Source organism: Phoenix dactylifera, unplaced genomic scaffold (genome assembly GCF_009389715.1).
Source record: "Phoenix dactylifera cultivar Barhee BC4 unplaced genomic scaffold, palm_55x_up_171113_PBpolish2nd_filt_p 000178F, whole genome shotgun sequence".
NCBI classification, from domain to species: Eukaryota; Viridiplantae; Streptophyta; class Magnoliopsida; order Arecales; family Arecaceae; genus Phoenix; species Phoenix dactylifera.
In genome coordinates, this window is record NW_024067711.1 from 40,173 (window position 1) to 67,916 (window position 27,744).

The 27,744-nt window shown below is 41.9% G+C and overlaps 1 protein-coding gene across 3 annotated transcripts in view; it reads right to left on the reverse strand.

Annotated features, from left to right (window-relative positions):
• LOC103720749 (DNA-binding protein SMUBP-2) overlaps window positions 1-27,744 on the reverse strand; it is a 77,437-nt gene that overhangs the window by 30,699 nt on the left and 18,994 nt on the right. For 2 of the 3 annotated variants that reach the window (XM_039117076.1, XM_039117077.1), the window contains exons 7-10: window positions 18,561-18,748; window positions 1,789-1,861; window positions 998-1,051; window positions 522-779 (exon numbers count right to left, since the gene is read on the reverse strand). In XM_039117076.1, the coding sequence (XP_038973004.1) occupies window positions 522-779; window positions 998-1,051; window positions 1,789-1,861; window positions 18,561-18,748 (573 nt within the window). The remainder of the gene's footprint in view (window positions 1-521; window positions 780-997; window positions 1,052-1,788; window positions 1,862-18,560; window positions 18,749-27,744) is intronic. The other variant, XM_039117078.1, reaches the window with a different exon arrangement.

A 27,744-nucleotide genomic window follows, 5' to 3' on the forward strand; every position in this document is an offset into this window, starting at 1 on the left:
GACATGGATCAACAAGAGATGATACATAGCAGAGCAAGCTCGTGCCCACCATCCCTACAGTATAACACTGCCTCCAGAAATCAAAAATATTCTGAAATGTCCTTTGCTTTATTATGCTCTGAATATAACAGAAACTTGATGTTTCCAAAGAAAAACAGTCAGCTAACTTGACAGATGCATATTTCCAGCTTTGAAGGCCCATTCCCACTTTAACAAGTACACTAAGACCAGCTTCAATTATTTTCTTCAGTTCCTAAATCTCATACCGAATTGTCAGACCTTTTATCATATAATTCCATCAAACGCTAATCAGGAAAGAAAGCTTTCCCATAGGAGAACCATGAGAAACAATATACAAAGAAAGAAACAGGAATGCGTAGTAAGATTTCCTAAACAAAAAAAGAAAGTGAACATATTCATGTCGCTCAAATAGTAAAACAGACAGGAAAGAAACAGGAGTTTAATAAATCAACACTAAACATAGATGAATTGATACAAATGAACAAGAAGAGATAACAGACCTTTAGCAAAGCTATCCAGCATGCTACCTCAAGTGCCTGAGCAGCCTCATCAATTATAACCAAATCAAATGCACTGCTCTCTAGTTTGCGAGTAAATGCACCAGTCAAAGTTGTCAACACAACGTCTGCATTTTTTATAACATCTGTGACTGCAAGCTGTTGTCTCTTCCTCTCTTCTCTGGCAAGGGTCCTAAGTTCTTTCCTGATATCCCTTTTTGTGTTCTTATCTTTGGCTTTCAGCAGCTTCCCATTCAATACCTGGGAAAGGAAGCTAGAAGCCTATTAAAAGAGGAACAGGACAAGGAGCATATGAAGAACAATCTCTATATATAGAAAAGTAAATTTTAGCCCTGTTGGAAGTCCATGTCATCATTCTGACTTTGGTACATCTATGATTCAAAGACTAACACAATTTAGCAAAGAAGGGAGTAAATCATCTTACAAGATGTACGATAAAACGAAGTTGTGAAAGTTACCTTCATTTCCTTGCGAATGTCATTTGCCAAGGTACAATTATCACCTCGTAAAACCTATTCGTGGTTATATAGAAAGAAAGTAAGAATGTAAGTCACAAAAATATAATAAAATTGTATTTCATCCAAATAGATCAAGATACCAGCTGATAGTTGCAAACCAATTGTCATGCACATTGTTGAAATGTGTCATTCATATAAAACCATGATCTAAACAAGGTTAACAAGATTCCTTTAAGTAGAAGGATAATGTTATCTGCTTACAACTAAATAATTAGTTTTGTAAATGTTATTTGCTTGCAGCTAAATAATTAGTTTTGTATACACATCCATGGTCAGCGGAACTATCCCAAACCGAATGGTTCGGGAAGTACCAAGCCGTGCAGATAGCAGACCGGGATGATTCCAACAACCGAAACAAAAAGCCGTCGATGGAGGGGGAGAAGGAGAAGAAAAGAGAGGAAAAGAGAGAGAGCGAGGGAGGGAGGGAGGGAGAGGGAGAGGAAAGACGTGAGAGGTCCGCCAGCCTCTGCCACCCTCTTCTCTCTCTCCCTCTCTTCCCCTTCTCTCTCTCTCTCTTTTCGTCTCTCCTGTTCTCCTCTCCCCCAACGCCTCCTGTCCTGTGTTGGTAGGGCCCGACATGGAACGATACGGGGGCGTACCGACCTATGCCGCCAGGCCTAGTTCCGGCACATTAGACCTTGTACACATCCATGTAAATGGTTAAGAAGCACTCATATAAATTGCCTGCCATGAAAATACAAACTTTATGGAGGCAATATGGAATTCAGTACCTGTGCATCAAGCGCACTCTCCAACACCTGTGGTAGTAAGCGTGCAGGATGCCCCAATCTCACCAACTTCACTCTAGAGGACAAAATAATTACTACATCAAGCCATTTAACTCTGTACTCAATGTTTGAAACAAAACAAAATTGCAGAAAGAGAAAAAAAAATCAAAAATAGAAGATTCATAACTAGAGACAGAGAAAGAAGAAAAATCACACACCATATACTTGCATGATAAATACATTGTCAGCCTTGTGAATTAGAATCTAGTTATTCATCAAAGCATGATAAGGAGGAGCTGGAGAATTGGATTGACTCCTACAAGAGCAAGTGACCCATATATGGACTAACCATCATGTGCGATGGTTGGACCGGTCCGACCAGGCGGAGCATCAACTTCCTGACATACTGTGATGCTAAGACCTTCTTCCACAAGTCGATTGATGCTTCGGCTTATGTGCACAACACCTCGTACATGCTGAAACTTATGGAGGATGTGATTGATCTGGTAGGAGAGGAGAATGTCGTGCAGGTCGTCACTGATAATGGGCCGCAATATAAGGCTGCCGGGCAGGTCTTGATGGAGCGGCGGCCATATATTTTCTGGACCCCATGTGCTGCACATTGTATCGATCTTATGTTGATGGACATTGGAAAGATCCGTAGGGTGCAACAAACGGTGGAGACAGCCCAACGCATTACGAGGTATATTTATAACCATAACTGGGTTCTTTCATTGATGAGAAAGTATGCAGGGAGAGAGATTCTGAGACCAGGAGTCACACGGTTTGCTACCAACTTCATCGCACTTGATAGCATACTCGAGAAGAGAGGAGCCCTACGTCAGATTTTGCCAGTCCCGAGTGGTATGATAGTAGATATTCTTATGCCGGCACTGAAGGAAGCAAGATAGAAGACTTGGTGACGAGACAGCCATTCTGGCAGCGGGCTACTACAATAGTCAAGGCTATCAAACCATTATATGAAGTGCTGCGGGCCGTAGATAGCGAGATCTACCCCCAGATGGGGTTTTTGTATCACATGATGGTCAAGGCAAAGGATCAGATTATGGAGGCAGATCCAGCACATGGCCGGTCATACATCAACATCATTGAGCAACGGTGGGGAGCGCAAATGGGTACGGAATTACATCTAGCAGGTAAACTAAGATATAATTATAGTGACAATTATAGTGATGGATATAATTATATAATTATGCTAAGATAGTCTCGTATATGTGCAGCATACTACCTAAACCCCCGATTTCAGTACAGCATAGATGGAATTGGTATGGATGAAACACTTCTGGATGCTTTGCGTAATGTGATTTACAAGATGGAGGCAGATCTAGAAAAAGCGGCCCTATGTCTTGAAGAGGTAATTATGATTTAGTAATTACTAGCATGTGTAAGTATATCAGCATCTTCAATTATTAACATGGTTTTCTTATGCTTATTTTTCACAGAGCAAATTATTTAGAGAGGGCAGCTACAGTTTTGGCCAACGAGCGGCTGTCGTCAGCAAACACAATATGAATCCAGGTACGTGACACATCAGGAAAACATTCACCTGGTGTTACTTAGTTACTATTATGGAACTATCATATATGTAATTTTCATAAATATTTTTGCAGCTGAATGGTGGGTGCATTTTGGCGGATCCGCGAGAAATCTAAAGCGGATAGCTATCCGGATCCTCTCCCAAACAGTCTCCTCTAGTGGATGTGAGCGCAATTGGTCCACCTTCGCCCTTATCCACAGCAAACAAAGAAACCGTTTGACGCAAAAGCGCCTCAACGACCTTGTTTATGTGCATTACAATTTGCGGTTGAAGCTAAAGTGCATCCAGGAGGAAGTGGAGCTCAAGTATACAGATCCGATTTACGGGTCCTTCACCGCTGATGACGATGATCCACTACTCGGCTGGCTTGTAGGCCAGCAGCAGGAGCCCGAGCTTGACGAGCCAGGATCGCCTCCACGACCAGCTACCTTCATAGCCACCGAAGCTGGGGTCGATCCAAAGCAATGGGCTGAGCGCAATATTCCACGCACTCCCAGAGCTGATCAGCCGCAGGCACAGGGGAGCCAGACAGAGAGGGCCAGGAAAGGAAAACAAAGAATCCCAATGGAGAGTGTCGAGGAAGAGACTTGGACTAGCAGCGATGAAGGTTCTGGTGGTGATGGATCTTCTAGCCATGGAGGGAGCGGAGGACAGTATGGTACTCATGAGACACAGCCAGAGGGTGGTCTTTATTTCACCGGTGAGTCCCAATTTATGGGTGCTACACAGGATACGGACCACGGTCGACCACCTGATAGAGATCGTGAGGATATTATTGGATATAGAAGACGGGCTCCTCGAGGTCGTTCAGGAAGACAGGATACGACTGCAGATCCGACAACATACGGATACGGATTCTATTATCCACAGCCTCAGCCTGACGAATACGGATATGGTGCATTGGATTTTGCTTCCGCCATATTTGGATGGGCCCCTACACAATCAGAGGACACCTCTCAGAGCCAGAGCGTGAGCGAGAGATCCGACAGTTCTTATAACCTGGCGCGCGTTCCTTCTGATTGGGTTGATTTGCCTCCTCCTGATTATACTTATGATCCAGATATCTACGAGAGCCATCGGCACTCGTTCCGATTTTAGATATCCTAGAGTACTTTAAATGTATGTAAATGATTGTATCTTAATTTGAAGATATTTTATGTGTATGATTTTATCATTTGGAACGGGAGGAAAACATAACATGCAATCATGCATCATATATGTTTCAAATTTCAACCCTAAATTTAAATATGAAAATATCAAAAATCATGAAAAAAGTAATAAAAAAACATCAATTTTCACTTAATTTAAGATCCAACAGAGACAACATTAAAAAAAAAAAGTCTAGCTCGCGGAGCCCGGCCAGTACCGTACCGGTCCGGACCGGTACCGTACCGGTCCGGCCGGCCACCGGTACGCCGAGCCGGACCGGTACGCCGGACCTTGGGTCAATTCTTCTTTTTGTGAATTCGACAGATTCGTGGAGCTTTTCGACATGATGGAAGTCACCGAAAAAGAAAACATTGAGCCTTTTTCTTGTCATGCTGAACGAGGTGCAGGAGTCGGTCAATGTCCCTCGCTTGATGAGGACCCGAGGTTTTGCCAAGCTACTTCGTGAGGTGGCTTTAGTAAATGCCAAATTGACCTTTATAATTAGGCCTTTACATTGATCAATTGATCTAATCACTTGACCCAATAACTAACCAAATTGACTCAAGTAACTAATAATGCAATAAAATAAAAATGACGCAAACTCGATTGGACCCAATCCAGGGCCCGACCCAGGATAGTGGCTCAAGATTATCTTCCAGCCACAATGATGTCAATCCTCGGTGCGAACGCGAGTGAGTGGCTCTGATGGCTCGATCATCTGACTGAATGGCTCTGATGGCCCCATCAATTCCTTCCAAGTGGAAAAAACTCGACCTCGTCGAGTGCAGGTCTGGCCGGCTATCATACTACTCTAGAAGGCCAAGGTCAAGGCGCTGCAACTCTACGCACATGATATTTTGGGGGTGGCAGCTCAACAACAAGTAACGGGTCAGGGTGATCAACGAGGACAGGTGTGTCAACAAAGAAGTCAGAAGGAATAAATGTTGTCTTTTTGTAGGAGACTAAATCTTCAATATTAAATGTCGCACTAATCCCATAATCCTCAGAAAGATCCACAACATAAGCATTCGAACTGATTTTCTTTAGGACCTTGAACGGTCCCGCACTACGAGCATGCAACTTCTTGAACGTTTCCGAAGAAAGTCGTTCAGGCCTAATTCTTACCATGACAGTCTCCTACACTTAGCTCGCGAGAATGTCTGCGCAAATCAGCAAGAAATTTATATTTTAAGTTATTAAAGTAAATGCATTTGCTGATTTCTTGATGCAATGAATGCAGATGCGATGCAAATGACTGTGCAAACTCAAATATTCCATGCTGATGAGACATGAAAATCAGGTCTATGGGCTATCTAGGTTTGTAACCATGCACCACATTGAATGGACTCATGCTTATGGACTTATTGACCGAACTATTATATGCAAACTCAACTGTCGGTAACACTAAATTCCAGATCCTAGCATGTTTACCTACCAGATATCTCAACGGGTTTCCAAGACTACGATTGATAACTTCAGTCTAGCCATCAGTTTGAGGATAATAGGCAGAAAAAAATTTCAGTTTGGCGCCCATCATGTACCAAAGGATTTTCCAAAAATAGCTCATGAATTTAACATCCTTATCAGACACAATAGATTTGGATAGGCCATGGAGTCTAACGACTTCGTCAAAATAAAGTTTGGTAATTCTAGAAGCATCGGAAGTCTTAGAACATGTCATCATCCGTCCACTTATCATGTGTAGCATGCTGATCAGTGGTCGGACGTGCTGGTAACGTGGAAATATCATTGTCGAGTACATAGCCTATTTTCTCGCAACTCAAAACAATTTTCAAGTTTCTTAACCAGTCTTTATAATTGCTTTCGATCAGATGGTTGGTCTCGAGAATTCGGATCAAAGGGTTAGAAGCTGACATTGTGATCTGTAGAGAGTAAATATTCTAGTTAGATTTTGTACTTGATCTTAATTTATTTTAGGATCTTTTAAAACAAATACACCTCCAACTATTTTCTCGAATCTTTCACACTCCTCAGGTAGAGAAACGGAAACCCTTCGCGACTAGGATTTCAAGTGGGTACTGCGGTCTCATCGATTTACATGCCACCTCACCTAACAGTTATTGGCGACACATAAAAGGATGAATGTACAACTCTTGTACAATGCTTCTCAAGCAAGTTGCAGCGCTATCCGGTCTCTAAGTCATGAAGGCCTCACCTAACAGTTATTGGTTCCATTCCCTATTTAAGTCAAACCCACCGTATATCCGCAGAAACAAAGCTGTCATTGGGTCCTTCACCTAACAGTTATTGGGCCCAACCCCATCTTTACCCCGCAACATCTCATGCTAATAGAGAGGTCCTGCCCCCCGATGCAACTGACTACTGTAACCAGCCGAGACGAGTCATCATCGAAAAGACGTTAGCAGCTCTACTACGGTGGAAGACCGCTAGACTTAATATTTATTCAAGGAGATTTAATTTAGATCTCTTTCATCATTTTAATTATTTACATCTTATGCAAATAATAATCAACCCGCTAAAAATAAATATAAAACAACTGATGATGTTCATGAATCCAAGATGAGGGTCATAAAACAAGCACATGCACGTCAATTAGTTAGATCGTCTTCAACTCTTAATTCGATCTTGACCACCCTTAATCCAATCGCGATCAACTTCTTAATCCATCTCCAATCAACTCTTGATCTTAATCCACGCAATTCGCGCTTGTAGAGGTATGCATCGATCAACCATTGACGTGCAAATACATCACAAATTACATTCTAGAAAACTATGCTATTAAAACAATAGTTACATTCCCTTTTTTATTAGACTCGCATGTCTTTAATACATCAATATAAGATGCACGCAGGCATCTGAATTTCTGAATTACATGTCATCACATAACATCACAGAATATTTCAGCACATGTAAAGGGTCCATCCATGATTATCACCACATGCATCTCATGCATTAATTAAAATTACAGATCTGAATATTTAATAGATTATGTCATCATATGAGTTGCTGATCATGCAAGACATGATTCTAATTACTTGTAATCTCATTAATATAGCAATAGAATCATTAATCTATATGCATAAAAATCAGCAACCTGAAAATTCTGCATGCAGAAAAATACAGCAAGCATAATCTTTAAATTTTCAGAACTATCATGCCTTTAACCATTAATCCTAATCTTAATCTACGCAACCATGGCTCTGATACTACTGTTGGGATGCCGTGCATGACGCAGAAAATCAGATCCGCAACGGAAGAAGCATCCACGGATCCGTTCATCGCATGAACGTATTTTAAAACCGTTCGTAGATAGATTAGGATTAATTACTTTAAATAAGATCAGATCTTCACCTTGTACGGATAGATGTTCACCGCAATCTGATGATCGTTGTAATATTGAAAGGCTCGCTTGAAGCCGCACACGTGTCCAGCCTCTACGGGTATCCACACGAGGATGTAGATTGATCCAAGCGCGTAGATCTCACCGGGGTGCTAGCTCCCTTGCAGAGATCGCTTTTGATGGCTGAAATCCTCTTGAACAATCAACTCTTGATTGCTCCCAAGAGGAAAAGGAGAGAGGGAAGAAGAGGAGGCCACGCCCAAGAGAAGGGAAGGGAGGCCGCACGCCCCAAGAGAAAGAAAAAGAGAGCCGTCGGCCCTTTTTATTTTTTTTCTTTCCTTTTCTTACGATCCAGATTTGCCCCCAAAGCCCCTAGGGCTTCCTCTCATGCACACCCCAAAAAAAATCCAAAAATAAAATAAAATAGTGAGGGGCGCACGCCCCTCCTTTTATTTTGTGCGTGAATCCTCCTCTAAGGAGAATTAGGTGGCTCAATCCAATCATAACTCAATTTGGACTATAGGACTCTTGATCCTTATCTAATAAGATGTCCTATTGTAATTAGGATTCATCAATCCTAATCTAATTAGGAGTCCTTTTGCAATTAGGATGCTTTAACCTAATCTAATAAGGAGTCCTTATTTAATTAGGACTCTAGGAGTCCTAATCCAATTAGGACTCATATAATTTTAGTCCTAATCCAATTAGAACTTTAAGAATCCTACTCCAAGTAGGACTCTAATAATTTGCAGTCCTAATCTAATTAGGACTCTAGGAGTCCTACTCCAAGTAGGACTCTTGAATCTTATCTAATAAGATCAAGCCCAATTAATTAAGTCCAATTGATTCAATCAAATTACAATCCAATTGCAATTATTCCTTCTTCTACTCACTAACTCTTAGTGGGTTAAACCAATTATCAATCAAATTAATAATTATAAACTATTGTGATTCCAAATCACAATCCAACCATCGGATCGGTCAATACCTCTAATGTGTGTGACCCCATAGGTTCTATTCTATCTGGTAGTTAGATATATTGTGATCTCTATCACAATATCATTGAAAACTCCCTTCAATGAATTGGAACAATTCCAACTTATCTTATGAGGGATCATTAACCATCACGATAGTCCCTATGAGTCTCACCATCCACCAGTGACACCTAGCAGCATATAGTGGCAACTCAGCAGAATGGAATGAATGAACCTCTAGGTGCAGTTATCGTATGATACAGTCCTTCTATCATAGATCCCTACAAAATGGAGGTCATGGATAACTCGTCAAACTCCATCGTCTGTCATATGTCAAGATTTATTCGACTTAAGTTCAAGAGTGAAAAACTCTTTTTCCACTTTACATACTGCCTTGGCCAAGGTCTTACGAACTCAGCCTCATAAATCACATAAGACCACTCCTTATCTACCAAAATCGATAGATTCCATATTGGTACATACCCTACTCCTACAATGAACCTACTGCAGCCAATATGCACCACAAGAACCTATATGGCTAGAGACCATGTATATGTGCAGTCAAACTACAACAACCTCACTGTGAATAGTCGAAATATCGTAGGTCAAAGGACCAGTCATAATACTGCAAATCAAGTCACTGACGAGTCGATAGACACCCAAGTGACTTCTTACTTTGGTCACGCTCAGTACCCTTTTTCTCTAACAAGCACCTGCACTATCACTCCAGTGTCCCTATACTGTGGACTCGAGACTCGTCCAATCAAAAGAATAGTGATTTGTGCACTAATCTCATCGGATCAATCACCGTTCTCGTGATGATCCATCGATCAGGAGCATTTAGGAATTAATCATCAATGACACATGGCTCAAATTCTCAACTCTTGAGAATATGCATCTTATTAATTTCTTGGACGATTCATAGACACAATATGAATAAAAAAGATGCACATTTATTATTCAATAATAATAAAGTCAAGTACAAAATTATGTCCTAGAATAAATTATGTGTCAGCCAGATTGGCTTCTAGGGCATACATCTAACAGGCACTACATTCTTTGGATCTCATAATCCTCTGAAGGGAAGCCTTAGCTGAGTCTAGTCGGGCGTAGGCCTGGGTGGACACTGTGGTCAAGTCTTGGACAACCTTTAGCAAGGCTTCGATGTTGGGATCCATGGCACATTGGGATTCTAACTGGGAGACAATACGACCACTACGAAGGTGCATATAACGAGTGTGCAAAATTGTACATGGCCCTACAATGTTAAGACAGTGGTGGTTCTTAGAAAGACCTAATGCATGAAAATGATGCCTAAAGCGCAATGTATATGTTCAATATAAACGGAAAGCTAATCCGTAGCAACTGAAATCAAACTTAGAATTACGTAATAAATGTAGACAAGTGATTACAATCAAATAGTGTGAGTGTTCTGTGTGTTGCAGGATTGCACGGAGCCTCAAAGAACTCCCAAAGATTAAGTAGCCCTACAATTAATGACAAATATGGGCCACTACAAGGGTTTTAGGATTGTCTGGGATATATGTGTTGAATTCACAATAAACTAAGTCAATAAAGCACATAAGAGTTCAACGATGTTGAATTTTAGACAAACAAATAGATTTTCTACAAATAGAGGATCTGACCTGGGTTAGGCGACAACCAGAAGTGTGGTTGTGACAAGCAGTCTCTTCAATTGGCACAAATAGGGCTTGATCATAGCAGCTCGGCGAACCTGGTCTCAGTAGCTCTGAAAAGGATGTGGCGGGCTGGAAGAGCCTGATGACTAGAAAGGGAGGGGGTTGGGTGGTGTGGTTGGGCCTGATGGGCCCAAAGTCGGAGAAGGGTGGTGGTGTGGGCGGGAGGGGTGATGTGGCGCAGTTGGAGAGGCGTAGTGATCGGGCCTGTTAAGCCTGCAGAAGATAAAGGGCGGGCCCGGGTGTTGAGGGGGATCGGGTGTAGTGGTGTGACAAGGGTTTCGATGCCAAAACCCTTGAGGAGATGAAGAGAGGGCTTGAAGCGAAGGAACGAAGCCGTGAGGAGCGGTCGAGTGCTATCTCACGGGACAAGGGGCAGAGGGGCGGTGGAGCTCGGAGGGGAAAAGCGAAGGGTGGTGGGGCTCGGGTGGAAGCAAAGGAGAAGGAAGCGGCAAGCAGCGACGGGGAGGGATAGCGGCAGAAAGGGGCGAAGGTGGAGCTCGGGCGGCGACGGGGAGGGGTAGCAGAGGATGGCGACGGGGGAGGCGGGAGCAGCCGAGGATGGAGACGGTGAGGGCGAGGCGGCGATGTGGGCAATCGCGAAGGGGAGGCCACAAAAAGAGGAAGAGCAAGTACTCTCTCTTTTTTTTTCTCTTTTTTTTCTCTTTTTTTTCTTTTTTTTTCTTTTTTTTTAACCCGGATCCGTTAGGATTCAGGTTATCGAACGTGACCCGCTCCGATAACCTGTTACGAGTCCGACACGTGCGGGTCACGTGGACTCGAGTTAACGGACTCAACCGCTCCAATAACTCGTGCCTAGTTCGGCTCCTTCATGGAGGCTTTGAGGGGAAGGAGTTGCAGGTGGTTACCTACTTCCGCAGAACACGGTAAGGCCGAGCGAGGAGCCGCAGGTGGCAGTGGTTCGATAGCAGAGGCCCTGCGGTGAGGACGCACGGTGTTTCTCCATATCCGGCACGCGGCGGCGGCATGAGAACGTGCTTGGGGAGGGACACAGTGGAGCTTCTCGACAGAGGGTAAGATTTTTTTCTCTCGGATATGGTGTATGGCGGTCGCGACTGGTCACGAGCGGCGACGGGAGCCGCTCGATCCGGCCGAGCGGGAGTGAAGGTTCGGTTGATCTGGCTGAGGGATCTCAATCCGTGTGGAAAACGATGATTCGGTGAAGTTGGAAACGATGGGATCCAAAGGCAAATACTGCAGCCGTGAGGAAGCGTCGTTTGATTTAGGGCTTGGAGCGGAACTTTTGGAAAGAAGGAACCCACGGAACAGGGAGGGCACGGCAAGACGGTTTCTTTCCCGTAGCCTGCTCCGATACTAACAACTGCAGTGAGGAGAGGGAAGGAGAAAGAAGAGAAAAGAAGGGGAAAGAAGAAGAACCAGGCTTTTCACCTTACTCTGGCCATGGCTTCACACCAGAGTTTCAGAGAAAAGGAGGCTATTTTTCATTCAATCATTCAATAACCCTAAACAAGTGTATGGACCATATATATATAGGATTAAAAAATAACAAAAAGACCCCTACAAAAAAAAAATAATCCCATAAAGGCCCTAAAATGACAATATGCAAACATGCCCAATCAACATAAAATAAAACAAAATAAAATAACATCAAATCAATCCAGCGACAATGAAAGTGGCTGGATCATCCTCCTCGACGACTGTGGCCCCGCGTAACAAGCGGTCCGGTACTGGTGTCCACACTAGTAGGCCATCTGATAGATCTCGATCGGATACCATTGCACATCGAAGACGGGCTCCTCGAGGTCATTCAGGAGGACAGGATGTTGCTGCAGATAATCTCGCATGTGGAGTAGAATCCATAGATGTATCAAGTTCTGAGTCTTCCTATTATCCACGGCCTCAAGCAGCCTATGGATATGGTGCATCGAAGTCATCTTCCGATAGCTACTACCCTGCACAGCCCGGAGGGTCTTACAGGTTGGATTTTCGTGCCAGCATATTCGGATGGACCCCTCCACAGCTATATTATCAACAGGACACCTCTCAAAATCAGAGTTTCAGCTAGAGATCCGAGAATTTTTATAACCCGACGCGAATTCCTCGGAAATTGAGCATACAAGACTACAACGCCACTTGGTTAGAGGGATGGGTTGATCTACCTCTTTATTATGCTGATGATATGGATATCGACGAGAAGCATCGCCACTCGATCCAATTTTAAATATCCGAGAATGCTTTAAATGTATGTAATTAATTGTATCTTAATTTGAAGATATTTTATGTTCATCTCATGATTTGAATCATTTGGAAGTAATAAGATACATCATCTAGTTTAAACCTTAAACCTAAATATAAAAACATCCAAAAAAGATCCAAAAGTGAGAACTTTCCCAAAAAAAAAAGACGTCGGGGCCGAAACCAGCCCCACCGGTACGGTACCGGTTCAGCTCGATTCAGTACCATACCGGTACCGGTGCCCACTGGTATGTCGATATGGTCGGTATGACGGTACGGCGGTACAGTCGGTACGGCGGACCTTCACTCTTGAATCATAGATCTGGCGTGAAGAACCGAGTTGCTGATGCATTAAGCCAAAAATCTTATCTCCTAACTATTTTAAATGCAAAGGTTATAGGACTCGAGGAAATGAAACTTTTATATCCTTCAGATATTTATTTCCAACCAATCTACCAGGACTTGTCTACAGGGGATCGGCGACAACACTTGGAGTATTCCCTTCATGACAAATTCTTATTCCATGGCACAAGGCTGTCCTAGAAACCTCTCTACGTGGCCACATCATCAGGGAGATCCACGGTGGAGGGTTACCTAGACATTTTGGTCATGATAAGACCATTGCCACAAGTCACCAAGCAATGCCGCACATGCCAACTAGCCAAGGGAACAAGGACCAACGCCAGGCTCTACACAGCCTTGCCTCTCCCGAGTTCTCAATGGGAAGATCTTAGCATGGACTTTGTGCTAGGATTACCAAAGACAGTACGTGGCCATGACTCGATTTTTGTCATTGTCGACTGGTTTTCAAAGATGGCATACTTCGTGCCTTGCTCCAAAAATTATGATGCTTCTCGAGTGGCTGCTTATTTTTGAGAGAGGTGGTTCGTCTACATGGACTACCGAAGACCATAGTTTTAGATCAGTGTCAAGTTTGTCAGTTATTTTTGGAAGGCTGGCAAAACTTGGCACGCGATTGTCTTATTCAAGCGCCTATCATCCTCAAACTGATGGGCATATGGAGGTCATGAATCAAAGCCTCGGCAACCTACTTCGATGATTGGTTCGTGATCGTGTTTACTTCATGGGAACTGATTTTGATGAATGCTGAATCTGCTTACAACAGTTCCATCAACCGTACCATTGACTTGGTTCCCCTAACCAACAACTCACGGATCAGCAGTGGAGATGATTTTTCGAGGCACATCCCAGGATCTACATGCTGAAGTTAGACGCTAATTAGCCACAAGCATCGAGTTATAAATTCAAAAAAGGTGATCTAGTTTTGATGTGGCTAAGAGCTAAACAGTTCTCTCGCAAAAATTATTAGAAGCTTCATCCGCGAAGAGTTAGACCATTCAAAATTCTGAAGCAGATGGCACCAAATGCTTATGTGCTGGAGTTACCCGAGAACCTTCAAATCAGCCCCATCGTCAATGTAGAAGACTTGCAGCTGTATGAAGGTCACCATGCTGAAATTGAAAACACCTTGCCAGTGCCAGCACTCCCTCGACGATCTGCCCCAAAAAATGAAATTGAAGCCATCCTAGATGATCAAATCGTTTCGACACGTTGAGGTAGATACCAAAAATTTCTGGTGAAATGGAAGAACCAACCCCTATCTGATTGTTCGTGGCTGAAGACAGAAGAGGTCCAGCGTCTAAACCCAGATCTGTACGAGCTATACCACTCACGTAACTCGACGAAGTCAAGTTCTTTCTCAGCCCGGGGGAATTGATGCAGCATGCTTGAGCCCCAGTTATCATGAACGTATGTGAAGTTTGGGCCTTGCTTAAGCGTGCCCAAAATACATTGAGTCCAAGAGTTCCAACGCCAATTACATTGGATCCATGTGACATTGGAGAGTTCTAGTTTATTTGGAGTCTTATTTATGACAAGTGCATTGAGCCCGTGCGTCGTTTGAAAAGTCCTAGCTGATTTGGAGTCTAAGTCCATGTGTTTTTGAAGAGTCCTAGTCGAATGGGAGTCTTAGTTAATTTTGTTTAGTTAACTTCATCAAATGATTGAATTGTTTTGAAAGAATCCTTGTTAAATAGGAGTCCCAAAATTCTGGTTGTAATGTTTCCTATTTTCTCCAACCTCCTACTCTATATTAAGGGGGGGGGCGTGGGTTGATGAATAAATCGAGATGAATGAGTTTAGTAAAAAAAAATTGAGAGTTTTTTCTTCTTGAAGCGAGACCCTTCTCCTTCTTGGTGAGACACCAAGTCTCTTTGGAGGAAGTTGAGTGGAGATGGGACTCCTCTACCCTCTTCACGCCAAGCCTTTGGAAGTTGTATGAGAGTGGGACTCTCTCACCCAACCTCCTAGTTATCCTTTCCTTCCCGATGCCCCATCCTAGTCAATTCATCACACCACAAGCCCAATCCCAAATTGAGTCCAACCCAATCCCACGACGTCCTCAATCCCCTCAAGCACGACTCACACCTAATTGAGTCGTTTCCATGCCCAATTGACCATCTTCCCTCATCCCTAACCTAGCCATCCGCCAAGGAAGAAACCCTAGCCTAGCTAGCCGCCAAAGAAAAAGAAAAAAAAAGGAGCCGTCTGTTAGATGTATGCCCTAGAAGCCAATCTGGCTGACACATTATTAATTCTGGGACATAATTTTGTATTTGACTTTATTATTATTGAATAAATAAAAGACATTTTTTCATTCATATTGTTATTGTGTCTATGAATCGTCCAAGAAATTAATTAGATGATGATGCATATTCTCAAGAGTTGAGAATTTGAGCCATGTATCATTGGTGAATAATTTCTAAACGCTCCTGATCGATGGATCATCACGAGGACGGTGATCGATCCGATGAGATCAGTGCACACATTGCTTTTCCTGTGGATGGACGAGACTCGAGTCCACGGTGTGGGGACACTGAAGTAATAATGCAGGTGCTTGTGGATGGACGAGACTCGAGTCCACGGTGTGGGGACACTGAAGTAATAATGCAGGTGCTTGTTAGAGAACAAGGGTACTGAGCGTGACCAATACAAGAAGTCACTTGGATGTCTATTCACTCGTCAGTGACTTGCTTGATGTTGCAGTAGCGTGACTGGTCCTTTGACCTACGATGCTTCGGCTACTCACAGTGAGGTTATTGTAGTTTGACTGCACGTATACATGGTCTCTAGACATATGGATCCATGCAGTGTAGATTGGCTGCAGTAGGTTCACTGTAGTAGGGTATGCACCTGTATGGAATCTATCGACCTTGATAGATAAGGAGAGATCCTATGTGATTTATAAGACTGAGTTCGTAAGACCTCGGCCGGGGCAGTATGCACAGTGCAGAAAGAGTTTTCCACTCTCGAACTTAAGTCGAATAAATCTTCACATACGACAGATGATGGGGTTTGACAAGTTGTCCATGACCTCCGTCCTGTGGGGATCCACGATAGTAGGACTGTATCATACGATAACTGCACCTAGAGGTTCATCATTCCATTCTGCTGGGTGGCCACTACATGCTGCTAGGTGCCACTGGTGGATGGTGAGACTCACAGGAAATATCTCGATGATCGATAAACCCTAATGAGTTGAGTTGGAATCGTTCTAACCCATTGAAAGGAGTTTTCAATGATATTGTGATAGAGATCACAATATATCTCACTACCAGTCAAAATAGAACCTATGGGATCACACACACTAGAAGTATTGACCGATCCGATGGTTGAAAAGTGATTATGAATCACGAGTAATCAATTCGATTGATAATCAGTAGAAGGAACAATGAGAATTAATTAATTGGACTTAAATACAAATCCTACTTGGAGTAGGATTTCTGGAGTCCTAATTGGATTAGGACTGGGAGTCCTACATGGAGTAGGATTCCTACAATCCTAATTGAATTAGGATTTTGAATTCAATTTGGATTCCTACTTAGAATAGGATTCCTAGAAGTCCTAATTAAATTAGGACTTCGGATTCAAATTAGAGTCCTAATTGGATTAGGACTAAAATTAAATAAGTCCTAATTGGATTAGGATTTCTTAAGTTCCACTTAATTATTAATCTAATGAATCAAGATGACTCCTAATTAGATTAGGCTTGAAGGGTTCAATTGAGTCATGATTCATTGAGTTCTAATTGGATTAGGACATTGCATGGATCAAACCCAAAATTGGTTCGCCCTTGGACTAAGCCTAATTAGATTAGGGCTTAGCCACATTAGGGCATCCCAATCCTCCTTAGAGGAGGATTAGGGTTAACCATGAGGGATGAGGGAGGGGCGTTCGCCCCTTCCCCTTTTTTCTCCTTGGTGCGGCAACACAAGAGGGGCCGGCACCCCTCTTGAAAAAGGATCAAGGGCTCCTAACTTGTAGGAGCCCTACATGCCTTTAAAAGGAGAAGAGGGAGGCGGCACCTAGGGCATTGAAGCCCTCCTCCTTTCAGCCGTACGCCTCCCTCTCCCCTTTCCTTGGTTCAGCCGCTAGCAAGGAGAAGAAAAGAAGAAGGCCTTAGCGGCCTCCTCCTCCTCCCTTCCTCCTTCCAACGCAGGGAAAAGAAAGAAGGCTGCAGGGGTTTTGATCCATCTCTTATCTTCATCCTTCTTCTTCCTCCTCCCAAGCACAATCAAAGGTTGATTCAAAAGGAGGACATCAGCCATCAAAGTTGTCTCTGCAAGGGAGCTAGCACCTCGGGAAGACAAGAAAGCTTTGATCGGATCTCTACTTCGTATGGATACCCGTAGAGGCCGGACGCGTGAACGGTTTTCAAGCGAGCCTCCTTCCAAAACCACGATCATCAATTTGCGGTGATCATCTACCCGCACAAGGTAAAAATCTAATCTTCACATTTGTTTTAAAAGTTTTTAATTCTAATCTATCTACGAACGGTTTTTGAAACATGTTCATGAGATGAACGTCGATCCCGTGCATGCCTCTTCCGCTGCCATCTGAAATTTTTTGAATTTTCTGCGGTATGGGCGGGTTCCCAACACCGTCATCCTCCTCAAGGCCGGCCTCCTTCCCATCCGCCGCTGCATCACTCTCCAGCTTTAAGAGTATAAGAAAAATTATTGCATTTACAGGCACATTTGCTAGGTTTGATATACATTGTTGACTCATTCCCCATCAACTTAAGCCTTCAGGATGGGTCAACAACCAAGGTGGTTGATATCAATGAGTTCAAATCCCCTTTAAATCAGTTATTTATTTGATTATTCCCGATTATTTGATATCCTGGTTCTTTACAAGTCTTCTTGACTCATTCTGTCTTGACTCAGAGGGGTGTTAAACATGCTATACATTGTTGACTCATACACTAACAGCTTATGTGTTTGGTTTAATTGGATGGTTAATAACAATCAGCATTATGGTCAACAATCAATGAACTTAGTTCTCAAGTATTATGTCATGGAATTTCCTTTGCACCTTCAATTTTATGAGAAATTAGAGTTTCAATAATATAATCCTATTAATTATATGAGAAGAGAACTTTTCAACTGCAGACAATGCCAAAGGCAAATCCAAGATAAAGTTTAAATATTAGATAGCATGAGAAAATCATTATTTAATGCAAAAAGCAACATAGAACATTAGATTAGAGAAATGTTACCAAAAATATATAAATAAGAAAGATATAGGTATAAAGATCATGCTTGCCAATAACTATAAATAATATGTGTATCTGTTTAAAACATGTCCACCAAGAATGGTGCAGTGAGGTGCCTGAAATAAAGTACACAATCAATAAAAGGGTCCAAAATAACCTTCTAACTAATGTAAATAATCAGCATATATAAATGTTTCTTTGAGCACATTCGTGATACATAATTTGCTCAAGAAGACAAACCTATGAAATGTAAATTATAGTCCTATGACTCAACTCAAGGTACCTGTATGGAAAAAGTCGTTCAACGATGTTGTCAACTGCAATATTAGAAGCAGCACATGCAAGGATCTTTGATCCACATTTTACTTCTTGTAAGATTATTTCCACGATTGTTGTTGTTTTCCCAGTTCCCGGAGGCCCATGAAGTAAAAATACATTCTTAGACGAGAGGGCCTTTGAGATGGCATCTTTCTACAATAAAAGCAAAGGAAAAGGTTTAGTTGAAATATATGAAAAATCAAAAAGAAGTTATAAAAGAACTTGAAATTACTACTCAAGGTCGGCGGAACCGTCCCGAATCGGACAATTCCGATCATATCGAGCCGTCCCAGCGACGAACCGGGATGGTTCCGGCAATAGAAACGAAACCCGTTGCGGTGAGAGAGAAGGAAAGAGAGAAAAAGAGAGCGGGGGAGGGAGGGAGAGAAGGAAAGAGAGGAAAAGAGAGAGTAGGTGGGGGAGGGAAGGAAAGGCTAGCGGAGGCCGGCGCTTGGGCAGTAGGCAGAGGTCGTAGCCATTCCCCTACTTTGTTCGAAACAGGGGTCCGGCTGCTAAAAAATTTCATAATTTTTAAGTAAAGTCGGCAAGTGAACTTTACTTAAAAATTACGAAATTTTTTAGCGGCCCGACCCCTGTTTCAAACGAAACAGGAGAACGGTCGCAGCCTCCGCCTACTACTTGGAAGCCGGCCTCCATCAACCCTCCATCGGCCTCCCTCCCTCTCTCCCCCTTCTCTCTCTTTTCATCTCTCCTGTTCACCCACTCCCCCGCCTCCTCTACTGTGTCGGTACATGCCCGGCATAGCACGGCACGAGCCCGTACCGACCCATGTTGCCGAGCAACTAGTATTACTTGAATAATAAATCATTAGATGTAACTAAACAAGATGTTCAAGCTACACTTCTAAACTACAGGTGGAGATGCTCAGAACCTAGGCCAGGCTAAGCTTCACCTAAGCACCATGCCACCACCTACTTTCAAAAGCATCTTGTTGGGAAATATCACTTGACTAAAAGCAGTCAGCTTGCAACAGTTAAGGTCCATTTCTAACAGAACAGTTCATTAACAGTTTCTATGATCCTCATGATACTATTAGGTTAGAATGGTTACCAGGTGCTAAAATTTATGCAGCAACTGAGAATTTCAGCCAAGACTTGATTCTACTACTACTGAGGTAGTAGAACTAGTAGTCTAGGTTTCTCTTCAATAATAGAAATAGACAGTATTTTCTTCTCCAACAGCACACTTCTAAACTGCCGGTGGAGATTCTCAGAACAAGATGTTATGTTCTTCTCCAACAAAACACTTCTAAAAGACACTTCTACACTTCTAAACAAGATGTTCAATTTGGATTAAAATATAATGGCTACTTGGTTAAACTTCTAAACTACAGGTGAAGATGCTCAAAACTTTGCCCGGGCTAAGCTTTGCCTAAGCACCACCTACTTTCAAAAGCATCTTCTTGCGTCAATGCTGGGCGATGTCTCAATATCAGTTGACTAAAAGCAGTCAACTTGCAACATCTAAGGTCCATTTCTGACAGAACAGTTCACTAACCGTTGTTATGATCCTCATGACACTATAGGGTTAAGAACTTAAAATGGTTCCCAGGTGCTAAAATTTATGCGGCAACTGAAAATTTTAGCCAAGACTCTTGATACTCCTACTACAGAGATAGTAGGACGAGTAGTCAAGGCTCCTCTTCAATAGAAATAGACAGCATTTTCCTCTCCAACAGCGCACTAGCAATGCTTATAAAGGGAATTTTCATCCAACTAGCTCCTACATGTTCGAAGCATTGCCAATTATTTGCCTAATCAAAACAAACAAGTACACCTGAACAAATGCAAGATTTTTATTCTTCTATAAATGTTAAAAAGTATACTCCTAAAAAATATTGGAAAGATAAATCACAACAGATAGACAAATAACAGTAGATAGAGACTAACTCTGCTTGAGTAGTTGAAAACAGAGAATAAAACAGAAAAAGCTGCAAATCTATGCATGAATTTGTCATGAGGATTTTGGTGCCGGATGAGAATAAGTCCCATTTGATATAGACTAGGATGACTGCTCTGCTATGACAATCTAAAGCCAGACCAATAAATAATGGACCAGCACAAAACAAGCCTAAACCTCACCCATGTGTATAGACACTGGGCCCAATACTTTCCTAAAGCAGGTCGGGATTGGGGAAGTTAATCCAACCAAGCCATTCATATCCTTATTAAAACCTTACATGAATTAAAACATCAACATGGTCAATTAGGAGCATGTCATTCTCCATTGTCAAGCATGCTGTCAGCAAGGACCATAAGGCCCTTCATGTCAAAAGCATTTTTTCACTTTCACTGAATAAAAATGCAAAGGAATTTGCCTCCATTTGTGAAGATGTATATTTACCTACCTCAAAGTGACTCCTAAGACAAAATCATTATTAAGATATGCTTCCTCTCCCCTATCCCATTTCCTCTCTTTTTTTATGCCAAAAAATACCTTGAAATTTACAAAATCAAGGAAGATCATGCCAAAATTTTTGATTTTGGCTTGATTTTTATGATATGTTGTAGATCTATGGATGATCTACATGATTACATAAAAAATTTTAATTTCAAATGAAATATAATTTTTAAAAACTAAAAATATATTTTTGAATTAAAAAATAAAAAAATAAAAAAATCAATAAAAACTGTAAAATTAGAAGCATATTTAGAGGAATGCAAGCTACTCTCCAACTAAATTTGGAGTCCATTTATTTAATTTTTCATGGGATCATGCACACAGTGACCTAGGCCTAAATTTGAAAAAAATTGAGAAATAAGTAGCCTTTGATGCATGCCCGAGGGTCTAAAAAAATATATATAGCATCCATTATTGGAATCTACATGAATCTGAGCTAAAATTAATTTTTAAAATATTTATATTTAAAAATTATTTTTAAATTTAAAAAATAATTAAAAACATATAATTAATATCAAAAATTATGAAAAATTAGCAGTACATATTACATAATTCAAGAGTATTTTTTGAAGTAGAAAACATATTTTTTTAAATTTATGATATTTAAACATATTTTTAAATGTTTAAATTATTAAAAATATATAAATAAATAAAAATATATGAAAAATTAGTATTATGTATTAGATAAATCATCTATATTTTTTTGGTAAAAAAATTATCTTCATCGTAACAAAATTTTGCTATTTTTAAATAATTGATAAACTAATAAACCTGCAGGAATGGAACCATCAAAGAAAAAAGAGCCAGAGCGTGACATTAGTTGAAATCATGGGCAAATGCTTTCAGATCAGCACCATTGAAAGTGCAACTGGTGCAACACAGATTTCCAGGAAGGAGAAAAAATCAGGTTGAAACTGTACTTAGCTGGTGGTTACCTCGACGTATCTGTGTCGGAAATGCCCACAGGAGGTTCGGCAGCTAATGAAGAAGCACTTCAGCGATTTCAGAGCAGAGAAAGAAAGAGTTTCCAAAAAGAAGGCAGAGGTGCACAGCCAAGCGGTAGAGCCACCTTTCTATCACTCTAGGGAGTCAGAGAAGGCATCCGTTCCAGATGATGAGGCACAGATTCAGGCTGCCATGTAGGTGAGCCTGAATGATCAATGGCAGCAGTATGAGATGGTCAGGCATAGAGCTCGATTTGGGCCCTCATACTACGAGTCGAGGTCCGATTCTGCAAGCAGCAAGGCAGATCCAAAGTTCAAAAAAACCTCAATCAGGGAGGCTGTCAGTAGAGGCAGTGATCGTATTGCATCTATATCGGAGGCTTTTGGTAACAAAAAAAGTCATCAAGAAAGATTCCACCAGAAGCAGCCATCCATAATTTAGATTCACATGCCTTTCTCAGCAGGAATTTGAAACAATAGAGGGTTGACACAATGCTAAAGAAGGATAAGAAGGATATGCGGCGAGCTATTACATCCTGGTTCCACTTCAGCCATTCGCACGGTAGCTGAAATCCGGCCAAACCAGTGGTATCGAACCAGTCTGGTAGGCCACCAGTATGCCTACCGGTACCAGTTCGGCATACTATGCTATAAATATATATAATTGATTGTATATTTTGTATTTTTCACTTTACAAGTTGATTTTAGGATATTTCATGTTGCTTCTTGTAGCATGCAATATCTCACTAAATATCTACCGAACCGAGCCGAACCGTCTGGTTCAGGTAGTGCCGAGCCGACCCGATGCGAAATCGGGTCGGTTCGACGAATATTTTCGGTTCTGGCCCCGTACCGGTCGAAACTCCTACGAATCGGCTAGAACCGATCCCTTATCGACCGGAACCGGTAGAACCGATCCCTTATCGACCGGAACCGGCCAGTAAGTGTCCGAACCACCGGAACCAATCAGAACCGGCCGATTCGGTGCAAACTCGGTGCGAACCGTCGCACCGGCCAGTTCCCACCGAGTCAATCCGATTCTGAATCAGGTTCACACTATTTCTCCTTGAATGATTGATCAGGAGGATAACATACATCCTTCCAACCAAGGTTCGCCGTACCGGTACCGGACCCCGTACCGGTACCGGACCCCATAACGGTACCGGATCCCGTACCGGTGCCGCACTAGCATAGGCGTACCGAGTGTCGGTACGGTACGTGGTACGCCAGGCGTACCGATACCAGTACCCACCAATTCCAGTATGGTATGCCCTGTACCGACCGGTATCGATCGATACAGCATACCATGCTCCCAACATAGCCAGGCAGAGGGGCACGAAGAATAAGAAGGCAGCTGCCCAACATACTAATAAAGAAAAATAAAAAACACCTGCAGCGCCAATAGAGAGTATTGAGAAGTTAGTACACTTAGATTCAGAAATCAGGAGCAGCAGCAATCATAGTTCTGGTGCTCATAGATTCATTGGTCGGGAAGAGAGTGGAAGACAAAAGACCATTATTTATGAGACAGCCATAGGGTGGTCTTCGATTCACCAATGAATTTTAGTTTATGCATTCTATACAACATAGTGACCACAGTGCATGATCTAGTGGAGCCCGCCAGAATCTAATTGCATATAGGAGACAAACCCCTTGAAGTCATTCAGGAGCACACGATGCAACGACAGATGACCTCGCACATGGAGTAAGATCCATAAACGTACAGATTTTGCGTCATATATCCACAACCACAGGCAGCCAATGACCCATACGGATACAGATATAGATATAGTGCGTCTGAGGCATCTTCCGGTGGCAACTATCCTACACAGCCTGGAGCATCTTACGGATCGAATTTTGCTACCAGCATATTCAAATGGGCCTCACCACATTCGTATTATCAGCCAAAGGATACATTTCAAAGTCAAAGCTTCAGCAAGAGATCCAAGACTGCTTATAACTCGGTGTGCGTTCTTTATAGGATGAACGTATAAGACTACGTCTCTTGGTTAGAGGAGTGGGCTGATGTGCCTCTTGACTACGCTAATGATCTGAATATCTACAAGAGGCATCGCCACTCGACCCGATTTTAGATGTCGGTATATATGTTGGATTTTAAATGTATGTAATTGATTGTATTATTTTTTAATTTTTTACGTCACTACTTGATTTGAGGCTATTTTATGCTGTTCATTTTATGATTTATTATTTTAAAGTAATAAGATGCATCATCTAGGTTAAACCGGAATCATAGAAACTTCAAAAAACATCAAATTAGACTCAAAATTATTGAAAAAGTTCAAAAAGAGTGATTACCAATTAAATATTGGGTTTTTTGCATGGATACCCTTCTAAATATCGAATTTTGTATGAATATCCTTTCAAAATTGATATTTGCATGTATACCCTCGTAAAACTCTATTATTGTACAAATATCCCTAATATAACGGTTGTTCTAACGGTGTTAAAAAAAATCATATTTATATTAATTAAAAATAAAATAAAAACTTGAAATGACGTTATTACCCTTACTCTTCCCCACCTCCACCCCTACCGCCCCCTCCCCCCTCCCCCCCTCCTCCCCAACAGTGCCTTACTCTTCCCTCCCTTCCCCTCCGCAACCCCCCCCCCCCCCCGCGGTGCCCGGCTTCAGAAGACAGTTGTTCTTGTGCCAGAAGAAGAAGAAGACAGGAGCTCCACACAGCTGTGCTCTGCTTCAGAATCTCTTGGGCCCAGAAGAGAGAGAGAGAGAGAGAGAGAGGACTGCTGGTTTGAGTTGGAAAGAAGGTGGCTTGTCTAAGGACCAGAAATGATGCTAAGTAGGTGGCTTTAACAGCACTGATCGAGTTGGTGGTAATGGAAACAGAAAAAGAGAAACAAAATCAGGATAAAGGCTGCACAAAGCCACCTAAAATCCAGCAAAAGCTCAGAGAAATGAGTTTGCTTTGTGATAACAAGTAAGAGAGTCGCTTCTTTTTTTTGTGTGGGGGTGGTGGTACTATTGGTCGTTTTTAAGTGAATTTATGATGGGTTTTCAAGGCAGATATGGGTTTCTTAGGAGCTTGTTAGCTTGCTCCCATGGCCTTATTATTCTCTAAAGGGATGGGAAATGCCAGCCAATGAGGAAGGAGAACAGGGAGGAAGGAGGAAGGAGATCGCGAGCAAGCTGCATCGCGTTCTCGGGCCGACCTTGCTCCCCATGGCCTGCGGGATCTTGATCTCGCTCCCCATGGCCCTCGCCATCGCGATCCAGATACGCCGAGGGCGGGCAGGCGGGGGCGGAAGCCGCGGTGGTGCAGGGGCGGGGGGGAAGCTAGGCGTCGGGGGGGCCGTGGGGTTGGAGGGGAGGTTTGGGGGGGAGTCGGGCGCTGCGCAGGGCCGGGGGGGAGCGCAGGGGTGCGGGGTCGGGGGGAAGCCAGGTGCCCCAGGGGGGGTGGGAAGCCAGGCGCCGGGGGGGGCGGGGGGCGGTGGGGGGTGTGAGAAGGGTGAGGCTAATAACGCCATTTCAAATTTTAATTTTATTTTTAATTAATATAAATATGATTTTTTTAACACAGTTAGAACAACCGTTATATTAAGGGTATTTGTACAATAACAGAGTTTTACGAGGGTATACATGCAAATATCAATTTTGGAAGGGTATTCACGCAAAATCCTATATTTAGAAGGATATCCATACAAAAAACCCTTAAATATTCTTAAAAACTCTAAAAAAATGATTGTGCCGGTACGAGCCCAGTACCGATTCGGCGGACCTTGCTACATAGTATGAAATGATGCAAAACAAAACAACTCCAGCAAGTTTAAACCATCAGGTAAATGGTTGAAACTATTATCAAATAATTTAAAAAAAACGAAGGTAAAAAACAGCATATGTCATAATCAGCAATTACTAACGTATTAGATAAATCATATATGAAAAGTCAATCATTATGCACTCTCCTTAGTGCCACATTAAATCTTGAGGAGCATACACATCATCATCATGATCTATACTGATACATTGTACATTTGGTATCTAATTGTTGGTATCATAAGCCGTAGGGCAATAAATCTAAATGAGATGCAACTACTTAGTGATGGTATGAGTCTCGTGAACCTAAATGTGTTTGAGATACAGACAAACAAGAGAATGCTAATCTCTCATGGATGCAAATCCTTATAGATGAAGAATTTCAAAACTTAATTATGCTATGAGAATAGCAAAGAAATCTCAAATAAATTTGGAGGCTAAATTATACACAGAAATCAACTAGTTAACTACTCTGAATGCATGAATGACTCATAAGTAAAAACCTAAATACAGAAATCTCCTTCATTGTAAGAGCCATTGTAGCCCTTGCATTTAAACACTTCATAATTGTCCCTACAAATCAACCAAACAAGATAAACTTAATTAGCTAGCTAGACTATTGCTGGACTTACCACTACCTCCAACTATACAACCACTTTCAAATGGATGCCACCAAAAATAGCTGTATTAAGCTCAACTTTGATGGAGCCTTTGATCCTTCCATTTGCAATGATGGTGGTGGATCCATCATTCACAACTCTGCTAGCCAGATCTTTCAAGTAGAAAACCTTGGGTTACTGAAATCTTCCATGGTTAATGATAAGATTTGTGCCATCCGGCAGGGTTTTGATACCATCCTTGTGGACCCATGCCATTTCATTTTGAACTTATGGATTGAACCAGACTTTGTTGTGATCACCAATTGGCCCAGCAACTGTCCTTCCAACCATTCATATATCCTTGATGACTCTTCCACCCTTTTCCTATGCTTCTCCTCTGTGACAATACTACACATATATCATGAAGTAAGTGAATCCTCTGATTGGTTGTAAAAGTTAAGCCTTAACCATCGACAGTTCACTATTTGGAACAAAACATTCACATTATATCTTACCTTATTAACTACTATCTATTGATGTTGTTTCCTATTGTCCCTTTCAAAGTCTAGTTGCAAGTTGAAAGTTACCTTATTAACTATACTATCTATTGATGTTGTTTCCTATTGTATCTTTCAAAGTTTAGTTGCAAGTTGCAACTACTCAGATGATGCCCTCTTCAGAAAAAACACACCTTGGGTTAGTCAATATATCAAGCAAATTAATGTGGAGAAATAGGAAACAGATTTAAGCAAGAGTCCCTCCATGGTATTGCTGCCACCACCACCTCCTCTCTCTCTCCTCTCTCTCTCTCAATTTCACATTAATCAATGATAAGGTGATTGTTGGAAAGATAATCACAACACTCACTTAGATCCCTAGTGAGATTGCAAAAGCCATCTACACGAGCATTTGAGGATTGCATCATCAAACTTGACATAGCTAGTTGGACATGAGTAGTACTAACGGCACAAATTGAGGGGAATGTTTTAATCATATGTATGAAATGTAAGAAATTAATCAACTAAAAGAAGACCTCTTTTGTACTTTTGCCCTTTTATCAATTGGAGGAAAATAAGAAAAAATGATTGAGTAATACATTCACCTCAAATGCACTTCCACGGAAATAAATTGAAGGAAGAGGAGAATCAAAATAAATGGACCAAGTCAGATAGAGGATTCCTTCCAAGCTTTCCTATCTTGTGTGTTCTTATATTTTTTTCTTCCACAACATTACCAATACAATAGCAACACGCCAACACCATTAGTTCTTTCATCCAAAATAATTCCTTCCTTTGATTATCAAGAAGAAAAAAGTAACAACTTTCCATCATGATTCTTATCCACCTCATATTGTTAATAATTTTTCTTTTTTAATGAATTAGGTCAATAAAA